A 14,488-nucleotide genomic window follows, 5' to 3' on the forward strand; every position below is an offset into this window, starting at 1 on the left:
TATAAAAAATATTTGTGCTATAAATGACTTTTTTTTAGTGTGGATTCTTTAATGGTATTGAACTTGATCTTGACATCCGCAGGAGATAGATGCTGCTCTTGGGAATGGGGGCCTTGGACGTTTGGCTGCATGCTTTCTAGACTCGTTTGCTACACTAGACCTACCTGCTTGGGGGTATGAATGATACATTTAGTATTTTGGTAGCATTATATTCATGCAAAGTAAAGGCTTCTAACCAGTGGATTCAACATTTGAACTCTCCTTCAGATACGGGCTGCGTTATCAATATGGGCTGTTCCGCCAGAAAATCAAAGATGGCTTCCAGCATGAGCAACCCGATTTCTGGCTAAACTTTGGCAATCCTTGGGAAATTGAACGTGTACATGTATCATATTCTGTCAAGGTACAATGAGAATGTTCGTCACTGGAGATCAATCTACTAATTTAAAGAATTCAAAACAATGAATCAAAAGCATAGAACAATGCATAAGAGCATGCTATGCATTCATTGATTCCTACACATGCTTGTGTGTGATACCACATTAAGGGCCATGGGGAAATTAATGATAGGGTGTGAAGTACTTGTATTAGTTTTTTGGGATCTGGACCAAGGCCAACCATTCAGTGGCAAACCAATTACCATAGATTAGTGGTGTCATGAGGTGGAGACTGAGGAGCGCTATGTTTGCAGGTGCCTGGTGTATTATGAGATACGTGGGAGATTCCACTGTCTGTTCAGAGAGGGTTTTGGGTCATTATCCAGAGTCGTTGACTATTCGGATCAGCATTGTCTTGGGCTCTACCTTTTGGAGTTGTGTAGACACAGGGACCAGCTGCTTGGATCATGCCGACACTGTCCGGGCACAGATACCTCACAGCCTCGGATCACGAGCTTTTTCTCCCACATCCAGGAAGCCTCTTGCCACCGCCTGAGAGAGGAACTGAAACCGGCCTTTAGAAATCTGACGGGCGGTGAATCAAACACTCGCACACAAAACACTTCATCACCCATGGGAACCTGGAAAAAGAAAACAAACATGGGGAGCTGGAGTGCTCCTGCAAATAATACAAGGACACCGATTGGCCCCAAAACGCACTGGCGCCCCTTGCGGTATTTCTTTACTTGATCAAATTTGAGTACAAAGTACAACTTGTTGAATCCTTTACCAATAGGATCCCTTTCAGCTTTTCACCTAGGACTTCCAAATAAAAACTCTCGCTATTACAGCAAAGCATTCCATAGAGAAAAAAATTTCACGCTCATTGAAGCCCTCGCCCCCCCCCCCCCTGCTCGAGCCTGCTGCCCGCCTTTGCCCCCGCCTTCCTCCCTTGCCTTCGCCCCCCGCCTGCCTGCCTTCACCCGCGCCCTCGCCCTCGCCTTCGCCTGCAGCGACGCCCTCTCCCTTCGCCCTCTCCTTCGTCCCCGCCTGCCGCGTCCCCCCCTCCGCGTTCCGCCCTTGCCCGCCTGCCCCCTCTTCCTTTCGCGCCCCCCGCCCCCCTTTCGCGCCCGCCTACCCCCCCTATCGCGCCCTTCCCGCCCCCTATCGCGCCCTTCCTGCTGCCCGCTCCCGCTCCCTCCCCGCTCCCCCCCCCGCTCCCCCCCTTTTTCTCTCCTCTGTCATCTGCCCCTCCCCCCCTCGCTTTCGGTCTTTCCCTCCCCGCTCCGCGCTTCCCCCCGTTTTCGTGCAGCTTGGTTCTTGCAGGACCCTCCGTCTCCGCTTCGCCCTCGACTCAGCTTCAGACTCTGATGGAGGCCCCTCCCGCCTCACCTCAGAGGGACTCTTCTGCAGCCCCCTCGCCCGCCCCTAAGGATAACCCCATCAGGCTTTCTCTTTCGCCAGAAGAGGAAGCGAGCCTCGCCCCGCAGAGGTGGAACGCCTCTAGGTACATTCCACCATTTGCCGTATAGTTGGCACCCGCCCCAGCAGAGGGGAGATCCGGGATCTTCTCCAGGCCCGCCTTCTTGCAGATGTGGGCAAGATCCTGGACGTTCAGTTTACTGGGCCGCGGACACTATCAGATTGAGTTTGAGACAGCCCAGAGCGTGGCCCAAGTCCTAGCCATGAGTCCCCTTGACATTAGGGGCGCTCGGGCCTTCTTTAGACATTGGCAGCATGGTTTCGACCCAGCAGCGGCCAAGTAGGGAGAGCGCCTATTCCATGTCACAGTTTGCTTTCCTGGACTTCGCCGCGAGTACCTTCCGCTCCTTTCCAGGATAGGATCATTGGTGGGCTCGGTGCTTGAGACTGGCCCCACAGCAGCTTCAGTTGGTGGCTAGAGCAGCTGGCCTTCCTTCGGTCAGGGTTTTGGTTCCTGACATCTCCTCCCTTCCGAAGGTCATTCAGTTACCTAGGATAGGGGGGGGATGGATCGATCAGAGAGTGGAGTTTTCGGGGCTCCCGAACCAGTGTTTTATATGTAGGCAGGTCGGCCACCTGGCCAAGGCCTGCCCTCGCAGGAGACCCCGACCTTCACCATAGCAGCAGACCTCCGATGGCCCGTGCATAGATGCGGCTCGGCAGGCAGCGTCCAGGACACCTGCTCAGCCCACAGAGACCTCTGATTGGCAGACAGGGGCGCCGTAGAGGGAGACAGCCACAGCAGCATGCCCAGAGACCGACGCAGCAGAGCAGACACAGCCTCAACATCATTGGGTTCCAATGAGGAACAGTTTTTCTCCCCTCCATGAGGAGACCCCAGCGCAGACTGAGGATCAGGAGATGCCAGCGCCCCCCCCCCCTTTCACCTTCACCCCCTCTCCCCCCTCCCCCTCCCCCTCCCCCTCCCCCTCCCCCTCCCCCGTCCCCCCTCCCGCCTTGCTTCCACCCTCGCCTTCTCCCGTTCCCACTCACGCATTTTCAGCGTCTCCTTCCCCACCCCCTTCTCCCCCCCCGCTCGTCTCAGCTCCCCGGGAGGCACTGGCAGTGCCCTGGCGCTCACCTGCAGTCCGGCGGGCACTGAGCACCACCTTGCTCGTGTACCGCAGAGGAGACCTACCATGCCGATTCGTGCTTCACGGATATCCTCTATCCGCAGTCGGTTGAGTAGTCTCGACACTAGACAGCGCTCGGAGGCTTTCGACTACTCCTTTACACGCCTATTTGGAGCGGAGGGCCCCCATGAGCCAGCACCTATCAGAGTTCATGTGGTGATACTTCCGGCCTGAGGGGAGGAGGCACTTGATTCAGCGGTGGCCTTCTCCTTCCCTCTTTGCGACACTCGCGACTGGGAGTGGACTCTGGATCTTGCTCTTAGTATTTTGCAGACACAGGCAGTTGAGTTTTCTCACCATGTGAGCGACTTGGAGATTATAGACATGGTAGGCCGACTCTGGGAGTTGGCACATTTCTTTGATACCGGGAGTGCGGATGCCTCCGGGAATCGACACTTGGTGGTTCGCATAGTGGCAGACCTAGCGTGAGACCCTGGCTATGTATGCATACATGAGGATTCTTTCTCCGAGCGGGAGGCAGTTGCTATGGGACACAGCCACTGGCGATTGGTTCGAGACTCTTGTAGCACACTGGGTGGGCAGATTCGTAGTCGCTCGGATGGGGATTACTCTCCATCCAAGCCGCTTGCGAAGGCCTGCCGTATGGCTGCGACAGCCTCCACCTCAGCAGGTCATCCATGAGGATCATCTCATGGAATGTACAGGGCCTTGGCGGTGCACACTATGTACGTTATCGTGGTTGCTTGAGGCAGGAGCTTCAGAGATGCTTGGTTGAGGGCAGTATTGATATTCTGATGATGCAGGAGCACCATTTGAGTGAGCAGGATTCGGAGATATGGTTTGGTGATGCCTGGTAGATGGGACACTTTTTGGTCTGCAGGTTTTGGCCCCTTGGGTGGGCAGTGAGGAGTATGTATGGTCATTGCGGATGCATGGCGGCAGGCCATTGTGAATCGCGGGGTCACTGTGCCTGGTAGAGCACAGTATGTTATTCTGAGGATGCACGATGAGCACATTGGTGTGCTCAATGTCTATGCACCCAATCATGCTAGTGCCAGATTAGAGTTTTGGACCCTTGTTACAGATGCATTGCCTGAGGCCGCACATTGGTGTGGTGGGGGAGACTTCAACATGCTTGAGGACGCGGCCGATAGGGTGGGAGGCAGTCATGTTACAGTGCACGGCACGGAGCTTGCAGCTTGGGAGCGATTTTGTATGACACTGCGGATCACTGATACATGGCAGCATGAGGCTTTCTCCTGTTCTCAAGACAGTCTTAGTTTTTCTCGGTCGGATCGTCGGTAGGGAGGGACTAATCTATCACGGATTGATCGCTTCTATGTGGGCGACAGGTTCGGGGAGCGTGGTGGCTCCGTTGGCATTCTCGCTGGCACCTCTTTCTCAGACCATGCACCAGTTATTTTGACTCTTGAGGAGAGGACATGGGAGACCAGCTTGCAGTTGAGGATCCCAGAGAGGATACTTACAGACCCAAGTCTTTTTGAGGACATTGAGAGGATATGGCAGGATAGCCAGAGCTCTAACCTGGATGCAACAGGCCAGTGTGCCCAGGGGCTCATTGAGCTGAGCTCTTTTTTGCACGCTTCAGCCTTGACACGGCTGGGAGAGACACGAGAGCGGGAGCGTCGCTTGAGACGTAGCCTTGCTTCGCTCCAGCGCCTTCAGGAGCAGCAGCCTACATGTGAGTGGGTAGCGTCCCAGCTGAGCCAGGCACGCCAGGAGGTTAGAGAGGCAGAGGAGCAGAGACACGAGTTTTACTATCATCGCCAAGCCTCTCAGTGGACTCAGCTTGGTGATAGAGTGACTGGGGGTTCTTTGAGATCACCGGACCCCGCCATGCTCGAGCAGGAGTACGCCAGCTCAGGAGGCAGGACAGATCGTTAGCCACACTGAGCTCGAGGAGATTAGAGCTATTGCCACTGAGTTCTACAGAGACCTTCTTTCAGCGGAGCCAGCCACGGAGGCACGTGATGCTTGTAGACAGACTGTGTGGGCCCATGTGCAGAGGAGGGTCACAGATCGTATGCGCACAGGTTTGGGTGAGCCCCTTTCAGAGGATGAGCTTGGTGAGGCTTTGAGGGCCCTCTTGCGTCATAGTTGCCGTGGGGAGGATGGATTGACGCCTGCCTTTTTTATGCGCTATTGGGACCTTTTGGGGCCAGGCCTCCGCAGGGGTTTTCAGCATGTTTTGGACAATGGGGTGATGCCAGAGAGTTTTTCAGAGGGCTTGATCTTTCTTATCCCCAAGGGGGAGGGAGTGTCAGATGATATTCGGCAGTGGAGGCCTATTACGATCCTCAATACTGTCTACAAGGTCCTAGCCAAGGCCTTGAGTTTGAGGATCCAGCCCTTCCTTGGGGATTTGATTCATGCTACCCAAACAAGATTTGTCAAGGAGCGCAGTATCCTTGACAACACTTTCACCTTCTGGGAGGCGAGGGCCCGACCTAGATTTCTCGGTGAGGACTTGGTCGTTATGCTTCTTGATTTTGAGAAGGCATACGATAGAGTCGACTGGGTTTTTCTGGAAGACACTATGCTTCGCCTGGGTTTTGAGCCAGATTGGATTCGAGGGGTGGCGGCTCTATATTCCACAGCTCATAGCCAGGGATGCCCTCTCGCTCCGTTCCTTTTTCTTTTCTTTGCAGAGGCTATGAGCATGTATGTGACAGTAGAGGAGGTTGGTTTGAGAGGACTCCAACTTCCAGTCCGGGGTGAGGACTTGCTTGACTCTGAGTTTGTTGATGACACGAGATTGTTTTTGCATGGCCAGGAGGCCAATCTACAGAGGGCAGAGCAATCTCTACAGGTTTTTGGTGTGGCTTCGGGAGCATTGATCAATTGGCGCAAGACAGTGGCTTTTTGGATCAGTAGCGCCCCCGCTCCAGCATGGAGCCCAAACCCGGGTTTTAGATGGATTCCTCCTGGCACAGCAGTGCGGTATCTGGGATGCCAGATTGGACTTGATTTGTCACCTGAGCAGCAGATCGCCCCGCTTCTTCTGAGCATTTGGAAGAAGCTTTTATATTGGAGTACAGCTCGGCTTTCCTTGGCTGGGAGGGTGGTGGTGACAAATCAGGTACTTTTAGCGACTATGTGGTATATCACGTCTTCTTGGATTTTCTCGAGCTCTTGCATTAGCCAGGTACAGAGGCTGATCAGGAACTTTCTTTGGTCTGGGCGGGATGGTCAGCTGGTCCGGGCTAAGGTTGCTTGGGCAGTTATTACTCTTCCGTTGGCCCAGGGGGGCTTGGGCATTATAGATCCAGCTAATCAGAGTAGAGCCTTGCTGGGGAAGCTTATTGTTCGGGGGCTGCTTCCAGGCACTGAGCCTTGGAAGGAGCTTCTTTTTTAGCGGCTGCAGGCTAGAGCTCCCCCAGCAGGGGGCACTTGGGCACCAGAGATACGGTGGATCTTCACAGAGATGAGGAGGACAGGCCTCAGTAGAGGATGGGAGGACAGACTTGCCTTGAGTATCCTGCGAGCTTGGGAGTTGCTGAGACTGGGGCTTTCTCAGAGACCTCCCACTTGTGAGGAGGAGCGGGCCAGACAGCCGCTCATCTGGAGCCCCGCGGTATGCACAGAGCAGGGTCATATGCTGGGTTCTCGGCCTCATCTAGCTTGGGGACCATTGGCGGCAGGTCCAGCATGCAGTTTTGGAGATTGGCATGCCTTTTGCAGTCTCCCAGAGGAGATCGAGGCGGAGAGGTTGAGTCATTTCAGAGGGGGGTTGATTATGAGGGATGACATTCAGGAGGCTCTCACTGAGGAGTGGTTCACGCCTTTTGAGCTAGCGGCCCCACGGTGGATGGGAGCCTTTTGACAGTTGGAGATCTTGATTGCTGTCAGAGCTTGCACTGAGGATGGTAGATGCCTCTACTATGAGGTACAGGATGAGGGCAGACTTCAGAGAGTGGAGGTGGAGTCGACTTTTATTGCAGAGTGCATCTTTCAGAGGATACGGGTAGTGGCCGCCGCTTCTCGGAAGTGGCATATTGATCCAGACCCTGCAGATGTGGACTTTGATTGGTGTATATGGGCATATGCTGCGCGTCCCTTGGCCCGGCTCCAGTGGGACCCTGGCGAGTACGAGTGGCATGATCCTTATGCGTCCCCCGAGGCCACAGAGATCACCTTTTTCCAGTACACTGTCCGGTTGGGGAGGCATATTTTGACTGCGAGGAGGACAGTCTCTCCAGCTGCATCGGAGCATTGGCGGCTACAGGGACTCTCACAGGAGTTCGTGGAGCATTTTTGGACCAGGCTTTGGGCTAGCAGGCAGGCACGCAGGATCTCGGCTTTCCAGTGGCTGGTTGCCCACAGGGGCTCTGCAGTTGGCACTTGGCTTGTCTACAGTGGCCTTCCGCCGGCTTGCGTCCGATGCGGCCACCCATTGGAGACACAGCGACATTGCCTATGGGACTGTCCACAGGCGCAGCAGATTTGGCGGAGGATTCTGCGCATTTTGGCCCCCCTCTCTCTAGAGGGAATGTATACGTGGGGAGCCGCTGCTTGGTCGACTTCGTCAAGGCTAGCTCTGGGATACGAGACGGAGCAGGCCAGCCAGGCCATCAGATTCATTGGGGGCCAGCCTCGCCTTGTTCCTTCACCGGATTTCTCGACAGCCGGCTGGACACAGGAGAGGGATTTACGATGGGAGCTCCTCAGTAGCCTCACCATATGGTTCACTTGGAGAGCCCGTTGTTTCAGGGCCTTTGAGGGGAGACTGGAGCCACCAGCAGAGACTGTTCGGGCTATCTGGCAGGAGTCGATTCACACCCTGCGAGGCCAGTATGACGGCATCCGGGGCGACTCGGATTGAGCGATCTTGCGATGCCAGGCCTTCCACACCACTTGGCGCAGCGGCCCTTTCTATACTCTACATGCGGGTATCCCCCGCTAGCACTACAGGCCACCTATTTGGATTTCCCCCCCTCCTATTGTATGATATAGCCTCTCAGTTATTTGTACTTTTCTGCACCTAGGGAGAGTCTCCCTAGCTGCCTTGATTGGATCTCTGCTCTGCCTTCTTATGAGCAGGAGAGGGTTTGTAGCCCATTGGGCTTTTTAGGATCTTTTCATGGAAAAAAAAAAGCATTCCATAGAGAGGGCACACCTGTACGACACCTCCTTGCTAGAAAAGGTCTTCTCCATTGCTATCATGGATCCCACAATCCTTTCCCAGACACCAGTAGGGCTGTACCAAACCACATGTCCTTCCTATAGTCACAGCTTGCATGTAACCTCGAGAAAACTAGAACCTGTTCACATGAATCCAAAGACATGTTTTCCATATGAAACCAAAGACCTGTATCTCTGATAAACCATAGAGCTGTATCCATAAACCATAGGCCGATTTCCTCATTACCAAAGTCCTCTTTCTTCTCAAAAGACCAATGTCCTATTTCCATGATAGATTAATCCACATATATGCAACATCTAATCACGGTGCCAAAAACCTAGAGAGAGAAAGATAGAGGATGTGTCAAGCAAACCCTGAATACACATAAGTCCAAGTCGAAGAGCAACACACATCTCTTCCAAGAACATCATCCTGTGCATATGTAGCTTGATCCTCTGCATCCCAATCTTGTAAACAAAACCTTCTTGCGAAGAGAGAGAGAGAGAGATCCCTTGGCTGTTAGCCCCTCGGTGCCTCCTACAGCTCACCTTCTTCAAAAAAAGATAGAGAGAGACCCGTGCTGACTGCTTCCACACATGCAGCCACCTGGCGTAGAGGGCCTCCCATCTGACACCCGTCTGGCTGCCCAACTGGTTGCAGAGAAACTCCTGCCTGACGCTTGCCTGGTTGCCCATTACTGGTTGCCTGCCTGGTTGCCTTTACTGGTTGCTTGCTTGGCTGCCCTATACTGCTCATTGCTGCCCGGCTGTAGTCCATATGTAGTAGCAGCAGCACCTGACGGCGGCAGCAGCAACAGCAACCCATGTGCAGCAGCGCCCATGCGCAGTAGCAACAGCAACTCCTTGCGCAGCAGTGCCCAGTAGCAGCAGCGCCCACTAAACCATCCGGCCACCCCCACACGGTGACCTTTGCTTTTGGTGTTTTTTCTCAAAAACACCAAAAGCAAAGGTTAAAAACGCATGCTCAAAAATAATAATCATATTTTAAGCATCAAAGGTTATTAAACCTTATAAACTTAAAAATCTCTTTTGTCCCCTTTCACACTTGGCCTGGCCACACTATCCATCGCGTGCCCATGCTCCTGCCCACCTGCTTGTTGTCCAGAGGAAAAAACACAGGGTCGTAACATACCCCCCTCTTGAAAAATAGCAAGCGTCCTGGATTACACTCAATAACATAGTAAGCATCCAATGAAGAAAGGTTCCCCATATGACCAAAGCAATGTCCCTCAAGTGTATCTGGATGATGAAAAATCATCCTGAACAATAAGGCCAAACTGTCACATCAGAGTGACAAACAACTCTTGCTTGTTCCTTCAGAACCTGCAGCAAAAGTCTAAAACCAAGTGGAAACACGTAACTTGTGTTAGCCAAAATCAAAACCATGCATCATTCTACATATGACAAACATATGCATGACACATATATGCATTCGCAAACAATATGCTCCTCAAGATGCTCTACCCACTCCACAATATCAGTCTCAGGGTTGCTCGCAAGCCTTACACCCATGTATATCCCGCAGGACCCACGACTGATGGTACAACATGAGCATATGAAAGCACTCAATGGATCTAAACAGTACATCCACTAAGTACTTCCCACATATGTCCCTCTTGATGCTTTACCCACTCTACTTATGGCCATCCTACAGGAGCCACACTCAATGATGCATCCATGAACATAATAGAGTACTTGATGTATCATACCAACATACATGCATCTCATCCTGACACATCCAGAGTATTACCCAATGTATTCTCAAGGGTACCAGGATCCAATGGCACCAGAATACCATAATATCTCGGAAAGTGTATAAATACATGCATAGATAGAGTTCGATCCATATATCCAAGAACCAAACCAACTCTAGGACTGCTCGCAAGACTTATGCCCTTCATAGAGTCTCGAATGTGTTAGCTCAGGTTACCGCAGACTTTGAGCTCGACCAAACCATGCCATTCTAAAGGAGACCAACTCCACAAATAGCATCATCTCAATATCCAATTGACCAATCCAGTGGTCAAGAACAACCAGAACCATATGACAAAGATTAATGTCCCAATCTTCCTCAATCATACCTTAGTTCCAAAGGCAAAAACCATCCAAAGTTGCAGTTATAGTTCATGGTGTGGCCAACTGTGAACCATACCCAACTTTACCATCTCATGTGACTAGTACACAATATCATAGAAGTCCCATAAGTAGATGTACTGTCATCCTCCAGTACCTTCGAGTGAATACAAAGATGTCACCAAGCGACTTCTAGATGAAAACTGAGCCTGTCTGTAACAAGGGAGCGGAGGTGCTACCCCCCTCTTGAGCATGAGGCAATGCTCCAGACCCTAGCTCTGCTGAACCTGAATGATCTGTAGCAAGAGTCAGCTCCAACTCAAAGGCATCAAGATAAAGATGCAATACCTGAGGTGAATCTGCTAAGTCACCCTCCTCCATCCACTTCGCATCCATCGGTGAATAGTTCTTGAACTTCACAAGATAGCGACAGGAAACTTTACCTTATACCTTTCTTTCCTTATGTGCCAATATCTACACGGGAATAAGAACCTCATCAAGTTCCTCCGCTTCCGTCTGAGCCTCATCTGATACATCCTCAGGCACCCAAAACTTACTTGCACTCCACCCAAGTGGTAAGCACAAGTGCCAATGAAGCATAGTAGACCACCACTGATAAACATAGAAAGAAGCTGCCTTCCAAACCCATGAAGCCTCCGTGAGGATACCACTGGTGTCAAAATGTCAAACTGTTGAAAGCCATAGCCTTCAACCCATCTTTTGCACCATAACACTTCAACTGCTTCTTGTTTTCCTGGCAAACTACTTCCTGTCCTTGGTGTCTTTTCTATTGAGCTTCATCTTTAGCTTTTGCTCTTTACCTCATATAGGCAAAGACATACAATCCTACACTATCTCTTGCACTTCCTTTTCACTTTCCACATGTTGAAGCTTTTGATGTGACACTCATGAAACAACCACGGGCTGGCCTCCTTGAGAAAGTCCACGATATCCCGGCAATGGAACCATGAAACCGGCCTTCAGAAATCTGACGGGCGGTGAAACAAACACTCGCACACAAAACACTTCATCACCCATGGGAACCTGGAAAAAGAAAACAAACAGGGGGAGCTAGAGTGCTCCTGCAAATAATACAAGGACACCAATTGGCCCCAAAACGTAGCGGCGCCCCTTGCGGTATTTCTTTACTTGATCAAATTTGAGTACAAAGTACAACTTGTCGAATCCTTTACCAATAGGACCTTTTTCAGCTTGTCACCCAAGACTTCCAAATAAAAACTCTTGCTATTCCATAGAGAAGGCACACCTGTGTACGACACCTCCCTGCTAGAAAAGGTCTTCTCCATCGCTATCATTGATCCCACAACCCTTTCTCAGACAGCAGTAGGGCTGTACCAAACCACATGTCCTTCCTATAGTCACAGCTTGCATGTAACCTCGAGAAAACTAGAACCTGTTCACATGAATCTAGAGACATGTTCTCCATATGAAACCAAAGACGTGTATCTGATAAACCATAGACCTATATCCATAAACCATAGGCTTGTTTCCTCGTTTTTACCAAAGTCCTGTTTCTTCTCGAAAGACCAATGTCTTGTTTCCATGACAGATAAATCCACCTATATGCACCATCTAATCACGGTGCCAAAAACCTAGAGAGAGAAAGATAGAGGACGTGTCAAGCAAACCCTGAATACACATAAGTCCAAGTCGAAGAGCAACACACATCTCTTCCAAGAACATCATCCTGTGCATATGTAGCTTGATCCTCTGCATCCCAATCTCGTAAACAAAACCTGCTTGCGAAGAGAGAGAGAGAGACCCCTTGGCTGTTAGCCCCTCGGTGCCTCCTTCAGCTCACCTTCTTCAAAAAAAGAAAGAGAGAGACCTGCGCTGACTGCTTCCACACATGCAGCCACCTGGCGTAGAGGGCCTCCCATCTGACACCCGTCTGGCTGCCCAACTGGCTGCAGAGAAACTCCTGCCTCACGCCTGCCTAGTTGCCCATTGCTGATTGTCCGTCTGGTTGCCTGCTTGGTTGCCCTATACTGCCCATTGCTGCGTGGGTGTAGTCCATACGTAGCAGCAGCACACCTGGCGGCGGCAGCAATAACACCTGACGGCGGCAGCAACAACACCTGGCGGTGGCAGCAGCAGCACCCCATGCACAGCAGTGCCCATGCGCAGCAGCAACAGCTCCTTGCGCAGCAGTGTCCAGCAGAGCAGCAGCGCCCACATAAACCATCCGGCCACCCCCACACGGTGATGTGCCCTCTTGCTCGCCACCCTCCACCTTATAAAGAGGCGATGCGCTTTTTTTCCTCAAAAACGCCAAAAGCAAAGGTTAAAAACACATGCTTAAAAATAATAATAATATTTTAGGCATCAAAGGTTATTAAACCTTATAAACTTAAAAATCTCTTTTGTCCCCTTTCACACTTGGGCTGGCCACACTTATGAGTTTTCCTTTTCATATTAAACTGATGCCTGACCACACTGTCCATCCCGTGCCCGTGCCTGTACTCACGTGCTTGTTGTCGAGAGGGAAAAACAGAGGGTCGTAACAGGAACCCACCCAGGACCCCCCACCTCTCAAACGAGTCAGACAGTGCACACAAGAGCCTCTCCATTTCTCTGGGGTTACCGTAGACTAGGCGGTCCAGATGCAGCGGGCTAGGCGCCCAAGACCTACTGGGCCGCATAGGCGCTCCGCCCGTCAGCTCGAAGTCCAGGAGACACTCTGGCGATACAGAGATGCCCACACAGGACATGTGGACATTGATGCCCTTTACACAGTTCTCGAGGATGATGATGAGACCTCTCGACCAGCCACCCTAGCTTGATGTTCCTTGGACTTTCGGTCATCATGCTGTTGTATTCTTGATGATGTGTTCTTGAGGATGCTACTTGTATTTGTAGCTAGTAGTCTTTTTCCAGTGTTTTATTTTTCAGTTCTACCAGGATTAGTGTAACACTTGGATACTTTGTAACACCTTTTCTTTGTCTCATAGACCCTAGTGGTCTTTTGAAGACGTTAATAAAAGTCTCTCTCTCTCATGAGGGATGTGTTAGGGTGATATGAGAGCTCTCTGCTCATGTACCTAGATCAGATATTATAGCTCTAGATTTTTGTTATCTTTCTTTATTACTATTTTGTACCCAGGATGATGTACCTCATGGATATGATGTAACCTTTTGGTCTCATAGGTCATTTTGGCCTCATAGGTCATTTTGGCCTCTTGAAGACGTTAATACAACTTTCTTTCTTTCTTTCTTTCTCACGAGGATACCAACCAGGTTATCTGGTTAGATCTTCCAAGTCTCTACACCCATTGCACATGGATCACACCTCCGGAGCTCCCAAACGAAGATGCACTTCTACAGAGATCACTTCCTCACACTCACTGAGGATGGATTAATCCAGTAGGCCGGGCTACTTGAGTGTTCACATGTCCCATGCCATGCGGATTATGATTGGCTGGATAGGGATTTCATCCCACCGCCTCAGAGTGGAGACATGTAGAGCTGAGTGTCTTCAAAGTTGGGCTCATAGTGAGACCGGAGAGGAGAGGATCTGCCGATTATGCCACACAGAGGTTGAGACGGAGGAGCATTGCATATGCCGCTGCTCAGTATACTATGAGATCCACGGGAGGTTTCACTGTCTGTTTCGTGAGGGATTTGGTCCACTCTCCAGGATCATTGACTTCCCGGACTAGTGTTGCCTAGGCCGGTTCCTGCTTGAGCCCCACAGACACAGGGACACTTTCTTGAGAGAGCTTCGGCCCCTGCCACCCCGCCCCCTCCCTCGCCAGCCCACCATCACGAGTTTCGTCCAGACCTAGGAGGTGGAGGACACCGATACAGTGGATCTTGTGGACCCACCTCCAGTTGCTCCGGACCCACTTCGCCCGAGAGGAGTTACCTTGAATTGGGCTTCTGCACTCCAGCGTGCCCACCGCCCTTGGCCCCTCGGCCTTCAGCCACGATCCCCTTATCAGCTTCAGATCAAGGACATGCTCCACGGCCATCGAGCTACCTTTCCACATGACATCGCTGAGGGAAATCTCTTGGCCATACTGATTAGCCCCATGCTTGATATTTTGGAGAGTGGTATATCATCTACTGGGGGCTGATGCTGCTCGCATGTTTCTATGTTCCTAGCATTCCATGATGAGCTTCCATGGACAATTTTGTATCACCTAAGTGAGATAGATATGTTTATGTTTTGTTTCTATTTTATTTTCCATTCCATGATGAGATATGCCATGGACATTATTGTATCACTTTGGTCTCATAGGCCCATTGGGTCTTTAGTAGACGCTTAATATATCTGTT

At 51.2% G+C, this 14,488-nt stretch overlaps 1 protein-coding gene across 2 annotated transcripts in view; it reads left to right on the top strand.

The window, feature by feature from the left end:
- The window catches only part of LOC147618486 (uncharacterized), a 129,660-nt gene that overhangs the window by 50,996 nt on the left and 64,176 nt on the right, over window positions 1-14,488 (top strand). For both annotated transcript variants that reach the window (XM_086774916.1, XM_086774917.1), the window contains exons 4-5: window positions 83-174; window positions 268-403. In XM_086774916.1, the coding sequence (XP_086631042.1) occupies window positions 83-174; window positions 268-403 (228 nt within the window). The remainder of the gene's footprint in view (window positions 1-82; window positions 175-267; window positions 404-14,488) is intronic.

This window comes from Cibotium barometz, chromosome 35 (genome assembly GCF_041138505.1).
Source record: "Cibotium barometz isolate CiBa-2024 chromosome 35, ASM4113850v1, whole genome shotgun sequence".
Classification (NCBI taxonomy): domain Eukaryota; kingdom Viridiplantae; phylum Streptophyta; class Polypodiopsida; order Cyatheales; family Cibotiaceae; genus Cibotium; species Cibotium barometz.